This window comes from Halichoerus grypus, chromosome 10 (genome assembly GCF_964656455.1).
Source record: "Halichoerus grypus chromosome 10, mHalGry1.hap1.1, whole genome shotgun sequence".
In the NCBI taxonomy this organism is placed as follows: domain Eukaryota; kingdom Metazoa; phylum Chordata; class Mammalia; order Carnivora; family Phocidae; genus Halichoerus; species Halichoerus grypus.
Genome location: NC_135721.1, coordinates 111,029,306 through 111,051,432, shown reverse-complemented (window position 1 = coordinate 111,051,432; position 22,127 = coordinate 111,029,306). Strand labels below are relative to the sequence as shown.

The following is a 22,127-nucleotide window of genomic DNA, read 5'->3' as shown; positions in this document are numbered from 1 at the left end:
TGAGGGCAGATGGTCAGTAGAGCTCACTCCAGCCCTACCAGATCACTCCTTCCCTAAAGTTCTGCGGCCTTCTCCCCGCCTGTCTCTTTCTACCTATTTCCCTCTCTACCTCCTCTTCTGAGGCGTATCTGTCTTGCTTTGAAAAGCTTCTTTGTCACTTTCCTCTCTTTCTCACGCCCTCCTGGGTCCTAAATCCTGGCTCTGCATTTCCGCGCTGCTGTGTAAGCTTAGGCAGAGTGCCGAGCAGACGTCCCGGCAGGGGACACTCTCAAACCTTACTCTCTAGAAAATTTTCCTGGGGAAATTCCTAAGTGCAGATCCCTGGCCCCACTCCAGAGATTCTGATTGCATGGGTCCAGGGCAAGGTCAGAGAACCTGTGTTTTACCCAGCACCCTCCCCACCACCGCTCAGGTGAGGTAGACTTTGGACTAGACTTTGAGAAGCCCTGCATTTGCCCTCAGTTTCCGCATCTGCAAAATGAGAGTAAAACAGAACCCACCTCCCAAGGTGGTAAAGGCGAAATGAAGTGATTTGTCTGCAAAGAGGTGCACGCTTCTCCATTTTTCTCTCTCTTGGCTTCTGTATGATTTCTTTTGTCTCTGTATTTCCCATTCTCTGTTTCTGGTGTTTTCATGTTTCTCTCTCTTCTCTCCCCACCCTCTGCCTAGAAGTGAACCCAACCCCAGAGCTGAAAGGGCAGAACTGGAAAAAAAAAAAAAAAAAGAAGAAGAAAAAAAGAGGGGCCCTTCTGGAAGGGCTGGGGGCCCCATGACCATCGGAATCCTCTCTGCCTCACACCCGCTGTCCCCCCAGACAGAGCATCTCCCGCCCCTGCAGCCAGCCGCCCAGCAGCAAAGCCCAGGGAAGATGGGGGATCCATTGTGCAGGAATGGCCCTGCTGCTATGGAAACCAGCGCTTAGGAACCGCTCAGAGAGAGGATCTTTCTGGGGAGCGGCCTGGCCTTGGGGGAGGCGGGAGAGGCCAAACTCTGCGCCTTAGACCTTGCCCTCCCATTACAAGCCCTGTGACGCTGGGCAAGTCACTTAACCTCTCTGAGCCCTCTCTCCCTCCCCGGCCTGGGAACGCAGCCCCCATTAGCGGTGGGTAATGACGGCCGCCAGTGACTGAACGCCAGGCTGCGGCTTTCAAGCCTGAAGACACGCCAAATTGCCGTTTGCTTCCATTACTGCAAGCTCAAAATATTCCAGTGTCAGCTTGCTGTGCGACCCTGTGCGGCCCAGGGGCCACCAAACAAGTTCCGTGATAGAATTCCCTCCCGTAGAGGCACGGGGTCCACTCGGAGTCACCCTCTAAGGAACACACACATACCAGCCACTGAGCTAAGCTGCCCAAACTGCGCTCCTCCCTCCCCAGCCCCCACTGAGAAATGCTCCTTGAGGTTCCTCCGCCAGAAAGGAGAAACAAGCATGAGGTCTGGGGGATGACTCCACCTGCAATGCCCGGTGCCCGGCAGCCGCCTTGGCAGCGCCAGCCTAACAGGGATCTTCTCTGCGGGTGCATTTTCTTCCTCGAAGCCTCCCTGCGCTCCCTGTTCTCCTCGGGGCCTCCAGACCCACATCTGGGCTCATCAGCCTGACCTTCAGGGCTCCCACCACTGGTCTGAAAGTTTCCCCAAAGAGGCCTGCCCTGTCCCCCTGCTGCACAGCATGGCCCCCCTCTACCTGGTCCCTCCGTATGAAAGGGCGGGAGCTGCCTGCCCCGCGCCCCGGAGGGGCATCAGGCAAGGGCTTCACCCCTCTCTGTGCCTTCGCTTCCTCACACACGCACACACTCCAAGACGCGCAGCACACACAGCACATTCCCACCCACTCCATGGGGCAGGAAGACCACTGGTGCCCCGCACATCCGGCCCCTGCCTTACCTTTGCTCCTGTCATCCCCTTCCCCTGGAATTGTTCCCACATGTGTGTCCGGAATCCTCTGGGATCCTTTGCACCCGCCCCTCCTCACTAATCCAGTTCTTCAGAGAACACTGTGACTTGCCCAAGATCACCCAGGAAGCCTTCCGCTGCAGAGCCTGTGTTAGAACCCAGTCCCTGGGGGGACACGGAGTCCTGCTGCTCCGAAGAGCATCCATGCATTCATTCAGCCAGCCAGGCGTCTGTTTGTTTGTTTTCCCAACAAACATTTATTACGCCCCAGGCAGGCTGCTCGGTGCTGGGGACCCAGCCATGAACAAGGCCGGCCGAGAATGAGAACGCGCAGCCCAGAGAAGCAGACAGATGCTAAACAAGTAATTACAAGCGTGATGAATGCCACGGAGGAAAAGCTGAGAGAGCCCTGGGAGGGGACCAGAGGGGGCCACTGAGGTTCCCATTTGTACGGGGTTTTACAGCAGCCTTGCCCTTGGGGTGGTCCTCCAGCCCCCTGCATCAGAACCCCCCAGGAAGCCCGTTTAAGCCCCCCGGGCCTGCAGACTAGCATCCCTGGGGAGCAATGCTTCCTCCTGAGCACATGCCCAGGGAAGGCTGCTCTGAGGTGTAAGAACCACAGCTTTAGAGACCCGGAGGGGGTGGGGGGCTAATGTTTTCTTATCACCCCCCTCTCCTGACTCCACCCCCCTCTTACCAGTCTCCGACATATGGAGAATTAGCCCCAGTGTACGGATGAGCAAGCCAAGGCCCCGAAAAGCCCATTGACTCAGTGGGTGCAGAGGAGGGACACAACCCAGGCCAGTCAGATTCCAGATCTCCAGGAGGTCCTGAGAGAAGGCCAGGCTTCTGGGTGCTCAGCACACAGCCCCTCTGAATGTGAAAAGGAACACGAGTGACCAGACCCAGGGAGCCCAGGGCTACTGGTTACAAGGTATGTACTTCACCAGAGGGGATCTTAGTGACATGGTGAGAAGGCGCTCTGGCATCAGAATGAGTAAGTGTCCAGCCAGGTGCCTCCGTTTCCCAGCTGTGTGGCCTCTTCCTCTCCACCTCGCCACTCCGGCTGCCCTGGCCTCCGGGCTCTTCTCAAACAGGCCAGCTCCTCTCCTTGCCCACGGCTTCGCATGCTGTTCCCAGCGCCTGAACACCCTTCCTCCAGGGAGCCACGTGTCTTTCTTCCTCCACTGCACCCTTTGAGTCTCAGCTCCAATGTCACCTTTTTGGAGAGACTCTTACTCATCCTTCTGGCAAAACCGGCCCCTGCAATAAAAAAAAAAAAAAAAAGAAAAGCTACAGCACAGGGAATACAGTCAGTGGTATGGTGATAACCCTGCGTGGTGACTGCTGGTGCGATGCTTGCAGTGAGCGCAGCAGAACATACGGACTTGTCGAATCACTGTGTTGTACGCCTGGAACTCATGTAACTTTGTGTGTCAGCTGCACATCAATTAAAAAAAACAGTGGAAAAAAAAAAAGCCCTGCGCCATCACCTTGTGTCCCCTCGGGCTCCTTACTTTTCCCCCCTGCACTGTCTCCAGCTTTGCCCCCATCTCCCTGCACGAGGCCAGAGCCTCTGTTTTGTTCCCTGTTGTTTCTCCAACCAAGGCACGCGACAAGGGCCACCCAAGCACACAGGCCTCCTGCATCCCCGTGGCCCGCATGGACCCCGGGCAGCCCAGTGAAGCGTCTGTGTGGGGAGGTCCTCGGCACCCCACCCCCAGCCCGGCAGATGATAGGGCCTCCGCAGAGCATGTCCACCACTCTGCAAGCCTGCTTCGGCCTCCTCCACCCTAGCTGAGGCTCTGGAGCAGGGGCAGTGAGTCCCCCCCTCCCCGGGCCCCTCCCCGAGTGCCCTGGAACCGGCAGGCAGTGGGAAACCAGGCCCAGGCTTGGCAGGGGCTTGGCAGGGGCTTGGCAGGGGCTCAGTGCCGAGGGGCAAGGCCCTGCCAACCTCACTCCCCCAAACAGCAACCGATTGTCCCAGCAGCTCCCAAGTCCCCGAAGACCTCCCAGCCGTCACTCTCTCACGGGGACACCACTCTCAAAGGGACCGGCAGTCTGGCTGCTTCCGGCCACCACAGGCCATGGTGGTCCCGGCCTCATAAGAGGCCCTGGGACTTCCGGGCCTGCTGGAAACTCACAGCCTGGTGCTTGGCAGAGAGCAGGCGAGGACAGATCCCGGGGCCGCCTAGGCTCTTGGCATTTGTATGCAGGTGCAGGTCCCGAACATGAGCTGGAATCCATCACCAGAACATGAAACACTCAGGGAGAGCAGGCCTCGGAAGACAAACGGCTACAGGGCGAAGGTAACAGCCAGCCTTGCCTGCTGAGTGCTCACTATGTCTTGCTCTCAGGGGCGTCTCTGAATGAAGACTCATCCAACCCTCATGGCAGGGAGGTGGGAGCTTCTGGAAGCTCCACTTCTCAGAGAGGGGTATGGGACACAGAGGAAAAGCCACCAGCCTGCAAGACGGGAGTCGGGATTAGAACCCGGGCCTCCCGTCTGCAGAGGCAGGGCCTTGACTACTCTGCCACATCCCTGAACCTTCCTCGTTGGGGCAGTGGACGGCAGTAAGAGGAGCTGGTCCCTAGAGTCATGTTTCCATGGCAAAGCCCTCTTTTTTTATACACACCGCCCTACCCCCGCCAGAGCGGTGGGTCTGTCTGGTCTTGCATCAGACTGGGATACAGGGAGGGGCGCTGGGGGGCTCAGTCGCTAAGCGTCTGCCTTTGGCTCTGGTCATTATCTCAGGGTCCTGGGATCGAGTCCTGCATCGGGCTCCCTGCTCCGCGGAGAGCCTGCTTCTCTCTCTCTCTCTCTCTCTCTCAAATAAATAAATAAATAAATCTTTAAAAAAAAAGACTGGAACACAGGGAACTTGCTAAAAAAGCTCATTCCCAGGCCCACCCAGGACCCGCTGGGGCTGACTAATCTGTCTTTTTCACACCACCCTAACCAATTCTGATGCTCACCTGAGTTTGAGAAACACTGGCTTAGAGGCAATTCTGACCTAGACAGAGCAAGTTTTTTATTTGTCAGGTGAATGGACCTTTCGAAGGGCTGCCTACGTGGGATCTGGAGGTGACGATAAGAACTGGTATTTACTGAGCGTTTGCCATGTGTCAGGCCTTCTTCTAAGCACCCCATGCTCATTTCATCCTCAAAACAGCCCCAGAGAGGAGGTAATAGGATGATTTTGCCCATTTTACAGTTGAGAAAGTGGAGGACAGGGAGCTTAAGTTCCTTTGTACAAGGTTGTGCAGCTAAAAGATGGCTAAGGCAGGATTTGAAGCCAGGTCCCCTCAGGTGGAGGCTCCAGAGCCTCTTAGAGCTAAGTTCAAGTCAGAGTCCGTCTCTGCCTGCCCACTGCTACCAGCCCACCCCTCTCCTGGATCCCACAGTCTAGGGGGAAAGGAAGAAGGTGCACAGGTTGTAAAGCTTCATGGGGACGTTACTAAGGGAGGCAGCTGCGTAGCCTGGGACCCCTAACCCGGAATAGGGAGCTTGTTGGAAAAGCCTCCTGAAGGAGGCCCTTGAGAACCGGGTTCCCACGCACGAGTAGGAGTTTGCCAGGCAGATGTGGCAAGATGGCGCTCTTGTGCAAACCCTTGGAGGCATACGCAGAAAAATGCCATGTGACAGCTCCGTGGGGCTGGGGGAGCCCTTGCGGCTTGGAAAGACCCTGAAGTCCTGGCCAAGAAGTTGGACTGCACCCTGAGGAAGACAGAGGCGCCACTGAAGGCTGCAGAACTGTCTTGACTTGCAGAAAGCCTGACCCATGCTGTGTGGAGGCCAGATTGAAGAGCCATGGCCTGAGGGTGGGTGGGTAGCTGGCAAGCTCCTTCCTAGGGCCCGTGGGGCATCCAGGAGGGGTGTCCGGGAAGGGTTAGAGATACTTGGCAGCCATTGCGGGGGCGAACCTTGAGGTGGGTAAGGTGACCCGCTGAGGGGAGACTCAGGAAGGGGAGGCTCCTTTGGAACACCCCTCAAGTCCTAACCTCCCAGCCTTTGCCCACATAGGGAGTCCCGCCTTGACCAGACCTCTCCCCTGTAGAGTGTCACACCCATTCTTCCCTCCGCATCTTCTCAACCAGGGGTGGGGGCACTGCTCCTTGTCCTGCTGTCTTCCGAGATATACACAGTCACTTGGGGGAGGTCCATCGTATCTCTCTGGGTAACCCCAGCAACTTCCAGGTGCCCTGGACATGCTTGAGGCACTAAATGTGAGTTAAGCCAGGTATGCTTGGTGGTGTGGGGTCACAGGATAGAAGTCTCCAAGGGGGCAAGCTTTGGGAGCTCTCCTATCCCACTCTGCCCCCATGTTCATACATCCACCTTCCTGGGCTCCCTGGCAAGAGCAGAGAGTCCCACCCCCCCACAGTGGGCCTGTGAGCCAGCGCCAACCTTGTCTCCATCTGGAGAGATGCTAATATGGAACTGATAGAGAAATAGGGTCTCCAGGGGTCACAAGGATAAAGCCCTAAGGAAGGGATGGGAGAGGGGGTCAAGCCCTGGAGTGCATGTCCAGACCCCACTGGACCCCCATTTGAGGGTACACGGACTTCCGTCTCCAAGTCTGCACGATGGGGGTCAGAATTGTACGCAATCATGTGAAGACTGAAGAGGCAAAAGGCCTGCACACAGTGGGCCTTGCTTTAAGGTGGCTGCAACAGGACTGGTGACTTCCGGGCCCGAGCCCTGCAGGGACTATGGTGGGGAGTGGAGGGCGGGGGCGGGGGTGGGGTGGGGCAGGGAGCGCTCCAGCCTGGCCTGGGCTGGAGCCTGCAGCAGGAGGTCCTTGGGCCAGGTCACAGGGAGATCAGAGCCGTAGAACTGACACTGGCAACGAAAAGGTATTTGTTGCAGATAATAGGAAAAGTGCCTTGTTATCCCCTTAACTAGCGTAGCAATGACTGCAGCAGAGAGAAATGGTGCTGGAAACCCACAGCGGGGCGGGGGGCGAAGATCACTGCCCAGCAACCAGACGGGGGGCTTCCAGGAGCTGCAGGGGGTGGAGGAGCGTGGGTGAAGCTGAGCTTCATCCTAGACCCTCAGCCCCCAGCCTCAAGGCGGCGGGAGACCCAGCTGGGAGCAAAATCAAGAAGCACATCGCTGATACACCGTGGCCGCCAGTCCCGGGAAGGGCTCAGGAAGAGGGAACAGGAAGCATGGAGGCCCTGGGTTGCATCTGGCCAGCACATCGAGGGCAGGAAGGAGGCCAGCATGGCTGAAGTGAAGTGAGCAACAAAGATGGTACGACCTCAGGGTTGGGAGGACGGAGGGACTGGTCATATAGGGCAGTGTTAGCTATAGGACTGGGGTTTGATTCTAAGCACCAGAGCAGCCCTGGAGGTTTTCAAAAGCAGGGGAGGGACATGACCCAGTTTAGACCATTCAAAGGCCTCTTGGCTGCTGGTTGGGGAAGGATTACTGGGGCCAGGGTGGGAGCAGGAAAGCCGGGAGGGGCCGGCACAGCGTCCAGGGGAGGGCAGGTGCTTGGGGACAGTAGTGTGGGCGAGGTGGAAAGAGGCAAATGGACTCGAACTGGGGCTTAAAGGTGCTGTCAACAGGCCCTGTGAATGGGTGAGGGGGTGAGGGGAAGAGAGAGGATGAGGGTGACAGGGGACTAAATGAGACTCTACGTCAGTAAAGGGTTTCCTTAGCAAGCACCTTGCACATAGTACATGCTCGAGAAATACTGCCCATCAAAAGCGCGGAGTGTCTTGCCCAACCTTCCTCCAGGACCAGCCCTGCATATCATGCAGGCTGGCATTCTGGGTCTCAGTTTCCTGGGTGGGGCCAGATGACCTCTGAGGGGAGAACAGAGGACCCTCTACACTGGAAGCATCCAGTGTGTGCAGTGAGAGCATGAGCGCTGGGCAGGGACCTGCCCAAGGCCACTGGGCTTGTTAGGGGCAGAGTAAGACCCAGAAACCAAGTCTCCTGACGATGTAAAATCCTCTCTGGGATCTGAAAAGTCTGTGATTTCCCAGGCATGAATTCCAGCAGCACCTTCCTCCAGAATCCACTGAGAAACTCGTTCTGAAGGCTGTTTCCCTGACCCCGAGGCTTCAGCAGTGCCAAGAATCTTCACCTCAGAGCCTTCACATTTATTGTTTCCTCTTCTTGAACCTTCCCGTGACTGCTCCCCACCCTTTCCCCTAGCAGTGCTGCAGAGGCCGGCTCCCTGGGCCTGCAGGATTTCCCAGTACAGGGCAGTAGCTCGGGCAATCCTGAGGGGCAGGTCACTCTAGCCCTGCCTCACCTCCTTCCACAGCCGACTTGGAAGGACTCCCCAGCCCCACACCAGGAGAGGCCCACATGGCTGCCAACACCCACGCCGTGGCGCCACAGCCTCTCCACCCCCCCCCCCCATAGGCTGGCCCTGGCTCCTGGGGGCCAAGCCACATAGGATAGACCCACCTTTCCTGCTGGGATACAGCCCAGGCGGAATCCCCCTTTCCTCCTCCTCACCCAGCTCGGATGTGAGTCAGGGAAGGTCCCATTGACATTTTTCCTCTGTCCTCCTCCCGGGCTTACGAGGGCATGGGGCAGGCGCAGCCTTACATGGTGGAGAGGAGAGGAGGAGTCAGCTGGAGCAAAGGCACCCCCTGCCTTGCCTGGTAAGGTCATCCAGGAGCCTCAAACCGACGGGCATTCCTTCCTTCTGTCCCCAAGGCTCTGGCCCGATGCTGGCCCCAGACTCAGGATACGGGCCTCATAGTTAACCCCAGGGTGGTCCCCGCCTCACTCAGGGCCAAGTTCAGACAAGAGGCAATCAGGGGTTTAAGTGGCTGCCAGAGGAGGCCAGCCACCTGGTTATTAAATATTAAGTGGCAGGAGCCTGGGAACGTGTGATTGTAAATGAGACTTTGGAGCAGATGTTGCCAACAGCTTGGACCAGCGCTCACAGTTGGGACCAACGGGGGATTTCAAGTCACCAAGCTGGGCTGCTGGCAACTGCTCTGCATTTACTGGGCACCTGCTAGGTGCCAGGCTCTGAACTGGACGCTGTATGTACAAAGATTGATCAGGCATGGTCCTAACTTCAAGGGGTTCCTGGTCTGGTAAAGAAGACAAACACAGTAAGCAAAGACTCATGACCTAGGGCGGTAAGTTCTGGGCCACACGTAATCCTAGCGGAGGTGTGGGCCTGGGGAGACACCTATAAGGGGGTGGGGACTAGAAGCCTCAGAGGGGAAATTCTGAAGGATGCATTCGATCGGTTAGTCATTCAACAAACATTGATTGAGAGCCTACAGTGTGCCAAACACTGTTGTAGATTCTGGGAAATAAAATATTCAATGAGTCCAACTCTTTCTCTCGTGGCACTTAAAGTTGAGTGAGACCTTGCATTCCATGGATGGATAAGAGTTTGCATCATGACGAAGAGGCAGAGAGGAACAAGCCCATGCAGATTTGGAGGTATGAAGAAGTTCAATAGATTCAAGGTGAGTAGGGAGTTCAGTTGGCTGGACATGTGTGGTGGGAGAGATGGGACAGTTAGCAGTCAGGGTCTGAAAAGCTGCCATGCTCCGAAGCTTGGGTGAGTCCCAGAGGAGGTCAAAGTACAGTGGAGTGACCTCCCTCAGAGACAGTCCATGGCTCCCAGGATCCCTGCACTAGGACTAGCCTTTTAAGCGGCCGTCCTGGGAAGCCATGAAAGGAAGGAAATACCTGAGTGGGCATCCTGGGGCATGTGGCTGCCTGGTAACCCCCAGGCTGGGTTACTGAGCCTCCACAGCTGAGGACCTCAGAGAAGCCCCGCCCTGGCTCTCCTCATACCTGTGGGCTGTTACACGAGCTCCTGCATGGCTAAAAACATATCCTGGGAACACAGGCGTCTTTGTCTCTGAGGGGAACGCGGTTCTAGCAGAAGGTGGCAAGGGTAATACGAGAGCCCAGGCAATTCTGGAGACAAGTCCTTGTCAAGGAAGATTCCCGTTCAATATCCCCAAGAATGTCCTAGCCGAGTGGGCCAGCCTCTCTCCACTGCCCGGCCCAGGGCCAGGGGGTGGACAGGAAGAACATTCAATGTCATTCCTTGGCCATGATTCTCTACAAAAAAGGCGAGAGAACAGGGAGAAAGAGAAAATCTGTGTTTGAAGATCCTAAGATCCCAGGAGGATTAGAGTCCCTGAACATGGTTCTAAGAGTCTGGGGTTATGTGATGCTGAGATTCTAGAATGCTATAGATCTAAAATTCCAGAATTCTAGAGTCCTGTGACTCTAAGACTCTAGCTTGACTAGAAGGAAAATATCATAGACATCACATCGTCTTGATAAAATCCGTGCCTCTGGAGAGAACCCTCCACCCCTAATTCCAAAGCCAAGCGGGCGTGTTTTTCCCTTTCTGCCTTTAAATTGTCTTCTCCCTCCTTGGTGTCTGCTCATCTGCACACCCCCTCCACAGTCCCTCCTCCCAGCCTGGCAGCCACACATTTGCCATCTGCATATAAGCCAGTGATTAGCACAGCCTCCGAGCAGGAGAGGAGGGGTGTGGAGCCCTTGCTGCCCGCCAGTCAGACGGCCTTCAGTCGACCAGGCTGCAGGGGAGTCACTCCTGGCTCCCCGGTAGGGCTGAGTAGGGGAGGGGAGACATACTCATGCAGACACACACACACACAGAGGCAGGCACACAAAGACACAGAGAGACTTGCACATCACACGTGGACATCTGCAGACAGCATGCACTCACACACATTCAAACAAATCAAAGCAGACAGACGCCCCTCCAGTGACACCCCCCCAACACACATATATATAAAGACCTAGAGAAAGACATGCCCAGCACACATGGATATGTGCAGTGGGCGCCTATGGAGACAAAGCCACACAGAGGAGCACAATAGCACGCACACATACATATGGACAAACACATGCAAACAAACCCATAGACACATATTACATAGACTGAGAGCCTCCCAGAGGGACACAGCACTGAGTTGTTAGTGTACCCTCCAAAGGAGAATTGGCAAGAACGTCATCCTTCCCATCCCCCTCTCATCCCTCTGCCACCCCACTCATTCATGGGACATTATTGAAGGCCTACTATGCACACAGCCTGGCTTTTGGCCCTCGGGAGGGAGATTCCAGAGCTGTGACACAGGGGAGCGGGGCTCAGAAGCAGCTGAAACACATGTAGGCATTGAGTTCAGGAAATCATTCCCAGAGCTGAACAAAATGGATTGCCCAGAAAGGTAATGAGCTCCCTGTTGCTGGAGGCAATCTAGTATAACAGAGAGGTTTATACATCAGATGGGAGAAGGAGTGCTGGGGGGGAACTGAAGGCCTTTAAAATCCCTTCCACCTCTAATATTCTCTGTTTCTATCAATTCCACTGGGTTTCAAAATAGTGATCTCCAACATTTTTATCATATTCCTTATCAGCAAAAACATTTTATTTTATTTTTCAGTAAAAACATTTTAAACATACATCCCCACGTATGTTTATTGATAAACGTTTATATCCTTTTTGGATAATACGTTATATACTTCATAGACACACAGACACAAAAATAGAAAAACTTGAAATAATGAGATGAAAACACATAGATCCCTACCTGAAAGGACAGGTAGGGACCGGTGGGAAAGTGACAGAACATTTACTGCATGCCTCCTGTGCGCTAGACTTTTGATATATATTATTTCTTTGAATCTTCAGAATCACCCTGTAAAGAGGCTATCATGTTGTGTATGTGTTTTTTTTTTTTTTTTTCCTTTTTACAGATGAGAAACTGAAGCACAGAGAGGCGAAGTCTCTTACCCAAAGTCACGCCCCCTGTAGCTGGCAGGCCTGCAATCTGGACCCAGGCAGCCTGGCTCTGAAGCCTACTGTGCTTCCCAGGGAAGCCTGGGCATCAAGCAGTGGAGGGGTGGGGGAAAGATCCATTTGGTTCTTGTACAAATGGTGGCGAGTGTGAGGCCCTCAGGCTGGGAGGAAGAGGCTGTAAAATGGGGTGAGGGCCTCAAATGGATTTGGGCTTGAACCTGGGCAGCAGGCAGGATTCCCAGACCAGCAGGACACCTGGGCAAGACACGTAACTTTGCTACTCAAAGTGCAGTCCGAGGACCAGCCGCTTGGGCCTCACCTGGGAGTTTGTTAGAAATGGTAGAATCTCGGGCCCCACCCCGGACCTGCTGAGTCAGAATCCGCGTTTAACAAGGTTAAAGTTTGAGAAGCCCTGGGTTACATTAAATTCATCTGGTCTGTGATTCCATCTCACCTCAACGAAGGCAAGCAAGCCCAGCCTTGGTCATTCCGAGGGTTTCCTCCTCTCCAGCGTTGGCTCAGTTCTGGAGTCGTAGAGAGCCCCAGAAAATCTGAGGTGGTTTCCAGGAATCTGTCTATGCTGCTTTCCCTGTGGCTCCTGGGCCCCATCTTGCTCTAAATCAAAGCCGAAAGGCTGTTCCTATTGCCCATATTCGGGTGTGGTTCTCCTTCTCACTTCCTTCTGGAAACTCTATTCCCGGAGCAAGACCCTCCCGGCCACGCTTCTCCTCAGCAGCTATCACTACCTACAGAGTCCGGGGTGTATTTCAGCCCTGCGCTTACCTTCGCGCTCCCGCTCCAGCGGGAATGCCCCCGGCCCGCGGCAGGTGCTCAGTCCCGCTCTGTGACTGAAGGATGGCCCAACCATCCTCCCGCTCAAGGGGCCCCACTGGCCCAGCAGTGCTGTGCGGCCCTGGGGTCTGTGGTGAGGCCCGAGGCCTTGCAACTCAGGTCTGGCTTCCTGGGGCCACCCTGACGCTTGCCCCAAGGCCCTGGCCCTGGCCCCCAGGCCCGCTCAGCGAGGGGCAGCGTTCGCCAGGCTGGAAGCCCCCCCCGCTTCTCCACCATGTTCTTCCTCTCCCCCAACCCCGCCCCAGCCGCTCCTGATTCTCTCTGGTAATTTCTTCCGTCTGAGACTGACCAGAACACAGAGGGTCTTAAATATGGGCCACCCTTCTGCCCAAACCCTGGCAGTACCTAGTGACTAAACCCAGTTATTTGCTTGAAGCTGGGGAGAGGAAAGCCTAGGGACGCCAACTCAGGCTAACATTGCCGAATTTGGCCTGTCTCCCTCTCTGTGCCTCAGTATCCCCTGCTCCAGAGGGATGGCTACTACTTTCTTGGCTGGACAGGGGAAGACAGAGAGAGAGGAAACTCGGGAGGCGGATTTCAGGCACCTGGGAGTGGGACAGGGAGGAGGGGGGGCGTTGGGGATAAAGAAGACACATAAGGGATTTGGTACCAAAGGGTCTGGTTCATGATCTCACCCCGTATCACCCAGGTGGTCTCTGTCCCTCACGGAGCCTCTGTTTGCTCAGCTGTACAAGTGGGGAGGCGTGAAAGGAGCCAACTCTGGCCAGGTGAGGCCTGCTTCCAAGCCCAGCCTTCACCCTGCATGGCTGCGAGGCTCCCGTGACTTACCGAGCTCTGGGGGGCGGGGGGGGCCTCCCATCCCACCTTCATCCTTGCTCCAGAGGCAGCGGCGATGTGGAGGCTGGCATGGCCACCTGCTGCCCCGAGACCACAGAAGCTGAGCGGAGAAAGTGGTGTGTGTCGCTTTGGCTTTCCCTGAGAGCCAGGCCAGTTCCTGCCCAGGGACAGATACTTCCTCTCGAGAACAGGAATGAGGCCAACTGGAGTCCTGGCCTCCCTGCCTGGGAAGGAAACCCAAGTTCAGTGAGGACATCTGTTCCTCGAGGAATCCCAGGCCAAGCAGGGCTGTCGGGGCAGAAGAGCCCACGCCCCTCGGTCAAACAACCAGTGCCTCGTGGGCAGAGCTGCTGGCTGCCCGGTGCCCTCTTTCACTCTGTCTATGTCGTTTATTGAGGCCCTGCTCCATGGGGGCACAGCTCCAGATACTGGAGAAACAGACACAGAGGCCCTGCATGAAGCTCAAATTTGAGATGGGGGAAAGGCAGAGCAACCAAGGAGTATATAATATTTACATGCTATCAAGAAAAAGAAAGTAGGGTAAGGGCATAAGAAATGAGGAGACACTCGTAGAGTGGTTGGGACAGGCTTCTTTGTAGCGGGGACATGTGAGTAGAGACCCAAAGGAAAAGATGGAGCGAGCCAGGTAGCCAGCTGGGGAGAGGGGGTTCTGGGCCCGGGGAGCAGCAAGTGCAAAGGCCCTGGGGTGGGCACCTGCTGAGCATGTTCGAGGAATGCGGAGGAGATGAGCATGGCTGGAGTGGAGTGAGCCAGAGCAAGGGAAGGGGTCGTGGGTGAGATCATGCAGGGCCCTGGGGGCCACACTGAGTCCTGGGTTTTACTGCAAGTGACAGGGACAGGGAAGGCTACTGGGATGTTCAGACCGAAGGCGGCACAAGATGGGGAGGCCGGAGAGCAAGCAGGAAACCAGGGAGGAGGTAACTGCTCGAATCCAGGTGAGAGCAGGAGGTGATGGGGCCAGAGGGTGACACAGGCGGTAAGGAGTGGTCAGATTCTGAGTCTATTTCAAAAGGTAGAGCCAAGAGGATGCAGCGGCAGGACTGTGAGCGGGGAGGAAGAGAGAGAGGCGGCTTGAGGAGGACATCTGGGCAAGCGCATGAGCAGAGCTGAGATGGAGAAGTCGGAACAGAATCTGGGACCAAACACGGGTCTCCGAGGCCGTTCCTCCCACTTTCTATCTCTCTTTCTTTCATACACACCCCTGCCCTTTCTATCTATTAATCCTGCCCTCAACCTGTTATCAGATAAGGACACTGAGGCTGGGAGGCACCCAGATCACACAGCTGGTGCCGGCCGGAGCCTGGAGTTGAACACACATCCCAGCCTGATCTATACTGTCCCATCACCACTGGGAAGAGTGACGCCTCTCTTCATTCATTATTTCATTCATCATTCAGATGCTCATGTGCCAACAGGCCCGGGGCTAGGCGCCTTAGAGGGGCCTGGAAATCACGGAGCCAGCCCTGCGGCGGTGAGGGAGACCCTGAGATAGCAGCACCGTGGGGCCCCAAGGCTCTCAGCAAAGTAGAAGCCAGAACATGCCGGGGTTGGGAGCAGGGGCTGGGGAATGAGAACTCCTGGATTCAGAGTCTAATGCTGTAGCTCACGAGCTTACCCTTAACCTCCCTATGGCTCAGTTTTCTCATCTGTGAAATGGGGATAAGAATCGTGGTCATGTGAGTCAGAGTGAAGAGCATGAGAGAATCTGCTGAAGTCCTTCAAGCCTGGGGCTCAGTAGGTGCTCCTACACTTTAGCTGTATTCGTATGATTACCAGGCAGAGTCTGCACTTGAACTCAGGTCTCTCGGTGAGCGCCAAAGCAATCAGCTCTCTGTCCTGACGCCAGCCCTTGCATCACCAGCCTGCAGGGCACCCCCACCCAGAGGTGTTTGGGGAGGCTTGGCTCCACACAGCTGGGCTCAGCTCCTGGCACAGCCAGAGCCCCAGAGCCTGAGAACAGTGTTTAGGGCCTGACAGCCTGGTCCCACCCCTAAGGAGCTCAGGCGAGCTGCCTGCCTGCTTGCCTGCCAAGATACTTAGTTGCTGACTTCCCTTGGAAAGCACTAATTACAGCATGGCTCCCCCGGGCCCTGGCTCCATGATCTGTCACAGCCCCTCAGCTCCAGGGCACTGGCTGCAATCTCTGAGCCATGCTGTTGCCCCCTCTGCTCTCCCCTGGGCAACAGAAAGGTAGACAGGACCCATCAACAGGAATGCTGGGACTGGGCTCAGTGGTCCCCGGACCACAGCATCAGCATCGCCTGGGACCTTGTTGGAAATGCAAATTCTCAGGCCTTACCTAAGACCCACTGAATCAGAAACTCTGGGGCTGGAGCCCTGGGATCCACGTATGAACAATCCTTCCAGATGATGACGATGCCTGCTCACCAAGAAAACCACAGTTCTGATTCCCGTGCAGCTATGGTGGAAAAGTGGGGTGCTGCGGAGAGGTGATTATGAGTGGGGCGCTTTGAAGCACAGGTTCAAAGAAACCCCCCAGATCCAGGCTCTGCCGATTTCTTACCCCGCCATCTTGGGCAGGTCACATTTTTTAACTGAATACATATTTACTGACAACCTACTGTTTACTGTTGAAGGCCCTGGGGTTGCAGAAGGAAGAGAAAACAACAGCAATCAGCAATATCTTCTCCTATATTAACTCATCCCTTGCAAGAAGACGTTTTAGGTATGCTTCTATTAATCCCCAGTCGGGGCAAGTGAGGCACAGATGGTCGAAGTAATTTGCCCCATGGTGAGTCTGAGCCACGCAGGATGTGCCTCCAGAGCAAGGCACTGAGCCCACCCGGCTGGGCTGACCTGTGGCTCGTCAAGGAGATGGACAAAACGCCATAAAGACCCCAACCCCTGGCAGATCATGCTGTGTACCAGGAAGACAAAATAAAGCTAGTAAGGGGGTAGAGTGCTTTGGGGTTTGTCTCGGTGACTCTTTCAACAGGGTGGTCTGGCCAGGTGATCTGTGAGCAGAGACCTCTCTAAGGCGGCTTTTCTGTCTGTAAAAAGAAGGCACCGTCCGAACCCCTCCTCGGTGTGGTCTGAATATGTCACAAGAACATGCCTGTAAGGCAGAGTAGCTTCTGGACAAAGGGGACCAGTTACCATCCAGAGCACTGAGTTCGAATCTTAACAAGCCCCGCCACTCACTAGCTGCAAGTCACTCCATCCCTGTGAGCTGGGTTCCGGGGCTATGAAAGGGCTGCCAGGGGGCGCCTGGGTGGCTCAGTCATCAAGCGTCTGCCTTCAGCTCAGGTCATGATCCCAGGGTCCTGGGATCGAGCCCTGCGTTGGGCTCCCTGCTCGGCGGGGAGCCTGCTTCCCCTCTCCCTGGGCCTGCTGCTCCGCCTGCTTGTGCGTGCTCTCTCTCTCTGACAAATAAAGAAATAAAATCTTTAAAAAATAAAAAAATAAAATAAAATGGCTGCTGGGAGCCTTGGCCACAGCCCCGCACAGGTCAGGGAGCAGAGCAGGTGCGGTGAGGACACTCCGACTGCCTGCCCCCACCACGCTTGCTCGCCTGCTCACCAGGAGCTCCTCTCTCCCGGGCAGTCGGTTCCTGGGGCCAGGCTGCCCTGGAGTCCTCCCTATTTTTATTTTTATTTTCCTGGCTCCCCAGCGGAGGCCTCTCACTCCAAATGGTTCCTGTTGCCCCGGAAATAAGGTGGTTGGCAGCGCAGTCCCCTGATGGGCCCCGTACAAAGGCAGCCTGGCAGGCCTGCCTGCTGACACCAGCCCAGGGCTCCGGGAAGGAGCTGGGTCCCTGCAGGTTCTGGCATGCCCCGGCCGGTGGAGTGACCCTGTCCCGGGTGCTTTCCGCCTCTGAGGACACAGTGCTGTTGCTGGGGCCTCAGTGAGATGACACATGACGCACATGGAGGGACCTGGCGCACACACGCAGGGCGTCCTGGGCACCCGCAGAGACAAACTCCAGATTCACTCCCACCACGAGACTGTGACCCCTCATGTCAGCGTGGGCCTGGTTATTCCCATTTCACAGATGGAGAGACTGAGGCTCACCAAAAAAAAAAGAAAAAGTTTCCCCGAGTCACACCAGTCAAATTGGCAAAGTCTTGGCTTTGAAGCCCCTGATTCCCCACCACCACCCCATGCTCCTTGGAGTCTTCTTTCCAGTGGACCATGGACAACAGGGGTAGGATGTCACCTGACTTCCAAAAAGGATCCCTCTGGCTGCTGAGTGGAGAATGGAGGGGAGAAGGGGGGTGGAGGGTGGCAAGAAGGTACCCAGGCGGAGGCGCTGAGAAGTGGTTTGGTTCTGGATGTGATGGGAAGGTAGAGCCAGGGATTGCAGACAGGATGCCCGTGGGGAGTGACGGAGAAGAGCAGAGCAGGCACCACTCCCAGGTGCCTGAAATCCGCCTCCCGAGTTTCCAGAGCAGGGATGGGGCTGCCTCTGGCTTCCCTTCTCAAATCTTACAGTCTTCCCTCAAATATCACATCCTCAGAGGCCTTCCCTGACCCGTCTCCCCTCATGGGCACTCCTGGGCCCCTTCCCTGCTTATTTTCCCCTGTAGCCTTACCCCCACCTTACTCGCTGAGCTGTTTGTTTGCCCCTGCTAGCAACTGTCAGCTCCTTGCAGACAAGGGTTTTTGTTTGCCTTTTTTTCCTCCCACTGCTGTATCCCCAGGGCCTAGCACAGTGCCTGGCACATGGTAGGTGCTTAATAATATTGTTGAGTGCATGAATGAAGGGCGGTTCGATTTTTACCCAGAGCAACCCAGGACGTCTCCTCTGGAGGTTGCTGATTCACCTCAATTATCTGCCGTAATCTCTCTGTGTGACCTCGGGCAAACCATCCCCCAACCTCAGCATACCCAGCTGCCTATTGGTCTCAATGACCTCCCAGCCCTGACAGTGAAGGGTGATTTTTCTGTGGTGGCTGGACCAGGAGAACAGGGCCAGACCCCCTCCTGGGGCAGAAGGGAGGATGAAGCCTCCCCACCCCACCCCCGCCCCCGGGGCAGCCCTGCTGGCCGCCTTTGCCAAAGGTGCGCGATATAAATAGCAGGTGGTTCAATTATTATCCTCCCTAATCCGAGGCTTCCTAATCCTGGGCAGGTCTGTGTGCGTATGTGCTGGGGAACGGTGAATGGCAGAGCCTTCTGGAAGCCCAGGCCAGGAGACGGCCTCGTCTCTGACCTTCAGCAGCAGTTCTTGCCCTCTCCTTGCACCCCAGAAGGATTCGGGTGATGGATTTTCCCAGGAGCCTCAGCTGGTCATGGCCAGATGTGGCCTGCAGAGTCGGAGACTTCCTACCGCCTACCTCAGATATGAGGAGGACCCCAAAACCACCTCCTCATTGGTGTCCTGATTCCATGCTCCCTTCCCTCAAGCCCACCCTCCAGTCGCCACCAGAGTGGCCTTTTAAAACACATAAAACAGACCATGGCGCTTCCCTGCTTAATACCCTCCCATGATTTCCTAGCTGTAGGATACATGCAGGGTTTTTACTAAGGTCTGCAAGGCCCCGGGGCTGGACCAGCATCCCCTATCTTTGCTTATTCCTCTCTGGCCAGGCTGGCCCCAGGGCCTTTACATGTGCTGCTCCCTCCTCCTGGGATGGCAAATCTTCACCTTGTTGTCCCATCTGGCTCTCAGCTCCCAGCGTCTCAGGAAGGCCCTGTGCTTATCTGAATGAGCCCTCACTTCTCACTCTCTACGCTCAGTCTTCTGTTGTTCACGAATTATTTCTACTTGTCTACTTATCTGTCTCCCCACTAGCATGTAAATCCCTTGTGGACAGGGACCTGGTGTAGGCCATTGCTGTTACCTCCCACACCCAAAGAAAAGAAAATCCCCCTGCACTTCAGATACTGCTTAGAACCCTGTGGGCTCCCAAGGACCATTGTCAAGCAGTTTACTTACTTATCAAAATGCCGAGTAGCACTTGGTAGATGCTAGGCACTTTCTGAAGTGCTGCGCAAATATGCATTCATCTAATCCTCGCACCAGCCTTTTTAGGTTGATCCTCCCGTTAGCCTCATTAATGGCAGGTGAGGAAGCTGGGGCACAGAAATGGTAAGGTATTTTCTCAAGTCTACAATCAGAAGAGATGGGTGGCAGGATTAGAACCCAGGGAGCCTGGTCCATGCTCTCAACAGGTGTAGCCGGCCGGCCTCCCTGTCTTAGCACAACTCCAGGACCCGGCATTGACAGGGAGGCTGGGGTGGGGTCGAGGGTGGGGTCCCTTGCAAAGGTCTTCAGCCTGGATATCAGGGATTAAAATCTTGTTTTTACCCCAGGCCTTGCTGTGTGGCCTTAGGCAAGTCCACTCCCTCTCTGGGCCTCAACTCCCTCTGTATTTACAGGGCTGGCCCTTCCTCCACCTTGCTTCATTCATATCCTCCTATAGGCCTTGTGAAGCAAAATTGGTTATAGCTTATTTCCAAGCCCCAATCCCTCCAGTTAGCAGAGGGTCTTGGACTCCTCTGCCGCCTACTGTCTGGTACCTCCCTTTGCCAGGTGACCAGGGCATCCCCACTCCCTATCACTGATCTGGCTGCTGTTGGGGACACAGCTTTCCTTCAGGGAAAAAGAGTGACAGAGACCGAGCGGTGGGGAGAGTGGTTTCACCAGGAGGCTCTGTCCTCTGTCTCAAAGCCCCTTGCCCCTGCTCTCCTTTCCCCTCATCTTCCCCCCTGCCTGTCATTTTCTGGGAGCCCAGGCCTTCAAGCCCCACCTCTTCCCCACACCCCTGCCTGGGCCTTCTACACCCCTTGAATCACCCCTGCCTGACCCAGAGGCACCTTGCCGAGAGCCCACTGCCCCCGGGGGATGCCCGGACCCTTCCCCTCTGGTTTCTCGGCCACAACCCCCCCCTTCTCGCTCCCTCTCCTCCCTGCTTCCCTGCGCCTCTTTTCCAGGCAGTACTGAAGTCCTTCCTACACACACGCTATTTTTGTACCATCACTCTCTCCTTCCTCTCCCCCTTCCCCCTACATTCACTTACTTCCTGCTTTTCCTTCACCTCGGCCCAGCTCTGAAAGAAGCGGGCCCCTCGAGCGCGCGCGTCCACCCCCCAACCCCCGCCAGAGGGGCCTTCAGCTTTGGGGCCCAGGGGCAGGGCCACTCCGGGAGGGGCAGAAGGCAGACACCCCCGCCCCGTCCCCCCCCTCCACCCCCTCTCCCGTGCCGCCTCCAGCCGCTCGCCAGCCGGCGGGAAGCCCGGACTAACCGCGGCCCGAGTCCGGAGGCCGGGGGAAGGAGGCCGGCCGCAACTTCCCCAGTCCACCTTAAGAGGACGATGTAGCCAGCTCGCGGCGCTGACCTTAGAAAAACAAGTTTGCGCAAAGTGGAGCGGGGGCCCCGGCCTCTGGGCAACCCCGGCGGCGCTCCCACTGCCTCCCAGCCCTCGCCGGCGGCGCAGGTCCGAGCGCGGCGGGCGGGCGGAGCGGAGCTGGGGGCCGGGGACCGGGGACAGGGGAGCGGGGAGGGAGCGGCGCGGGCGCGCGAACTGGCACATTGTTGCAGCCGGCGGCCCGTCCGGTCCCGGGCGCTCGCGGGGCGCGCCGGCGGCGGGGATCGCGGGGCCGCTCCCCCGGGCTGCAGCGGGGCTCGGCGGGGGAGCTGGGCCCGCCGCGCGGGCGAGGGGGCGACGCAGCCCTCCGCCACCCCCCTCCCCCCCCCCGGGCGCGCGGCTGGCGGGCGACACGGGGCTGGCGGGCCCGAGCCCCGCAGCCTCCCCGGGCGGGCTGGAAGGAGGGAGGCGGGGAGGGCAGGCGGGAGGGGGGCCGGGCTACCGGGAGGGCGGGGGCAGCGGCCGGGACTGCGGGCCGGGAGCGAGCCGAGCCGAGCCGCCGGCGCCGCGAGGAGCCCGGGCGGGGCAGGTGGGCAGCGGCGGGGGCGGCGCGGCGGGGCTCGGCGGGGCTCGGCGGGCTGCCCCTCGCCCCTGCGCGCGCGGTCCTCCTCTCTCCCGCGCTGGCGGCCGCGATCTGCGCGCTGCCTCGCTCACTCCTCTCCCGCTCGCTCTCTCCCTCGCTCTCTCTCCCTCTTTCTCTCTCTCCCCCTCTTCCCCTCTCCCCCTCTCTCGCCTCTCCGTGTCTCTGGCTCTCCGCCTGGCTCCCTCGGGTCTGTTTCTCTCTCCTGCCGCCTCTCCCTGGCCGTTCCCTGGCTTTATTTCTCTCGCGCTTGGGGTCTCTCCCCCTCTCCGTCTCTCGATCTCTCGGGGTGGGGGGGGTTCCTCCGAAAATCGCGGCGGTAACGGAGGCTCCTAAGCCGCTCCAGGCGCCTGTTCCGGGGAGGTGGGGGGGGGAGGGAAGCCCGGCCGGGAGGGGAGGTGGGGGGGGAGAAGGGGGGAGCCTTAGTCATTTCCCCGCTCCAGCCTGCGCCCGCCCGAGCGCGCACTCACCGCCGCTCTCCCTCCTCGCTCCGCAGCCGCGGCCCATGGAGCCCGCCGGCCCGGCCCCTGGCCGTCTCGGGCCGCTGCTCTGCCTGCTGCTCGCCGCGTCCTGCGCCTGGACAGGTAAGCACCCCTGCCCCCCGCCGCTGCCGTCCCCCAGCTGCGGGCCCAGGCCTGTCAGAGCGCCACTGGGAGCCACTGGGCTAATGTCCAGCAGTAGTAAGGGGAGACACGTCTGTAACCGGGGTTACAGATGCAGAAACTGAGGCCCAGAGAGGGCCAGCCACTTGCCCAAGGTCACACAGCCATGGATAGGACCCACTCTCCCTCTCTCCGTTGACTCTGACTGTGTGGGCATTGTGCTGGGCACTGTGCTGGGCACTGGGACATACCCAGATGAGTTGGTGCACCCAGG

General features: G+C 57.3%; 1 protein-coding gene and 1 long non-coding RNA gene across 7 annotated transcripts in view; one reads left to right on the top strand and one right to left on the bottom strand.

Annotated features, from left to right (window-relative positions):
- Nucleotides 1-2,125: 2,125 nt before the first annotated feature.
- LOC144379270 (uncharacterized) lies at nucleotides 2,126-21,851 on the bottom strand. 2 transcript variants are annotated; one of them, XR_013441981.1, is made up of 3 exons: nucleotides 21,722-21,805; nucleotides 13,311-13,543; nucleotides 2,126-3,156 (listed from the first exon to the last, which is right to left on the bottom strand). It is a non-coding gene; the product is annotated as an uncharacterized LOC144379270 (long non-coding RNA). The 2 variants fall into 2 exon arrangements; XR_013441980.1 differs by lacking the exon at nucleotides 13,311-13,543 and having other exon boundaries at nucleotides 21,722-21,851.
- LOC118536470 (tyrosine-protein phosphatase non-receptor type substrate 1) overlaps nucleotides 20,543-22,127 on the top strand; it is a 42,967-nt gene continuing 41,382 nt past the window's right edge. For 3 of the 5 annotated variants that reach the window (XM_078057036.1, XM_078057035.1, XM_078057032.1), the window contains exons 1-2: nucleotides 21,107-21,200; nucleotides 21,748-21,835. In XM_078057036.1, the coding sequence (XP_077913162.1) occupies nucleotides 21,757-21,835 (79 nt within the window). In that variant the 5' untranslated portion in view covers nucleotides 21,107-21,200; nucleotides 21,748-21,756. Of the gene's footprint in view, nucleotides 20,741-21,106; nucleotides 21,201-21,285; nucleotides 21,442-21,747; nucleotides 21,836-22,127 lie in introns of those variants that run through there. The other 2 variants (XM_078057034.1, XM_078057033.1) reach the window with 2 other exon arrangements.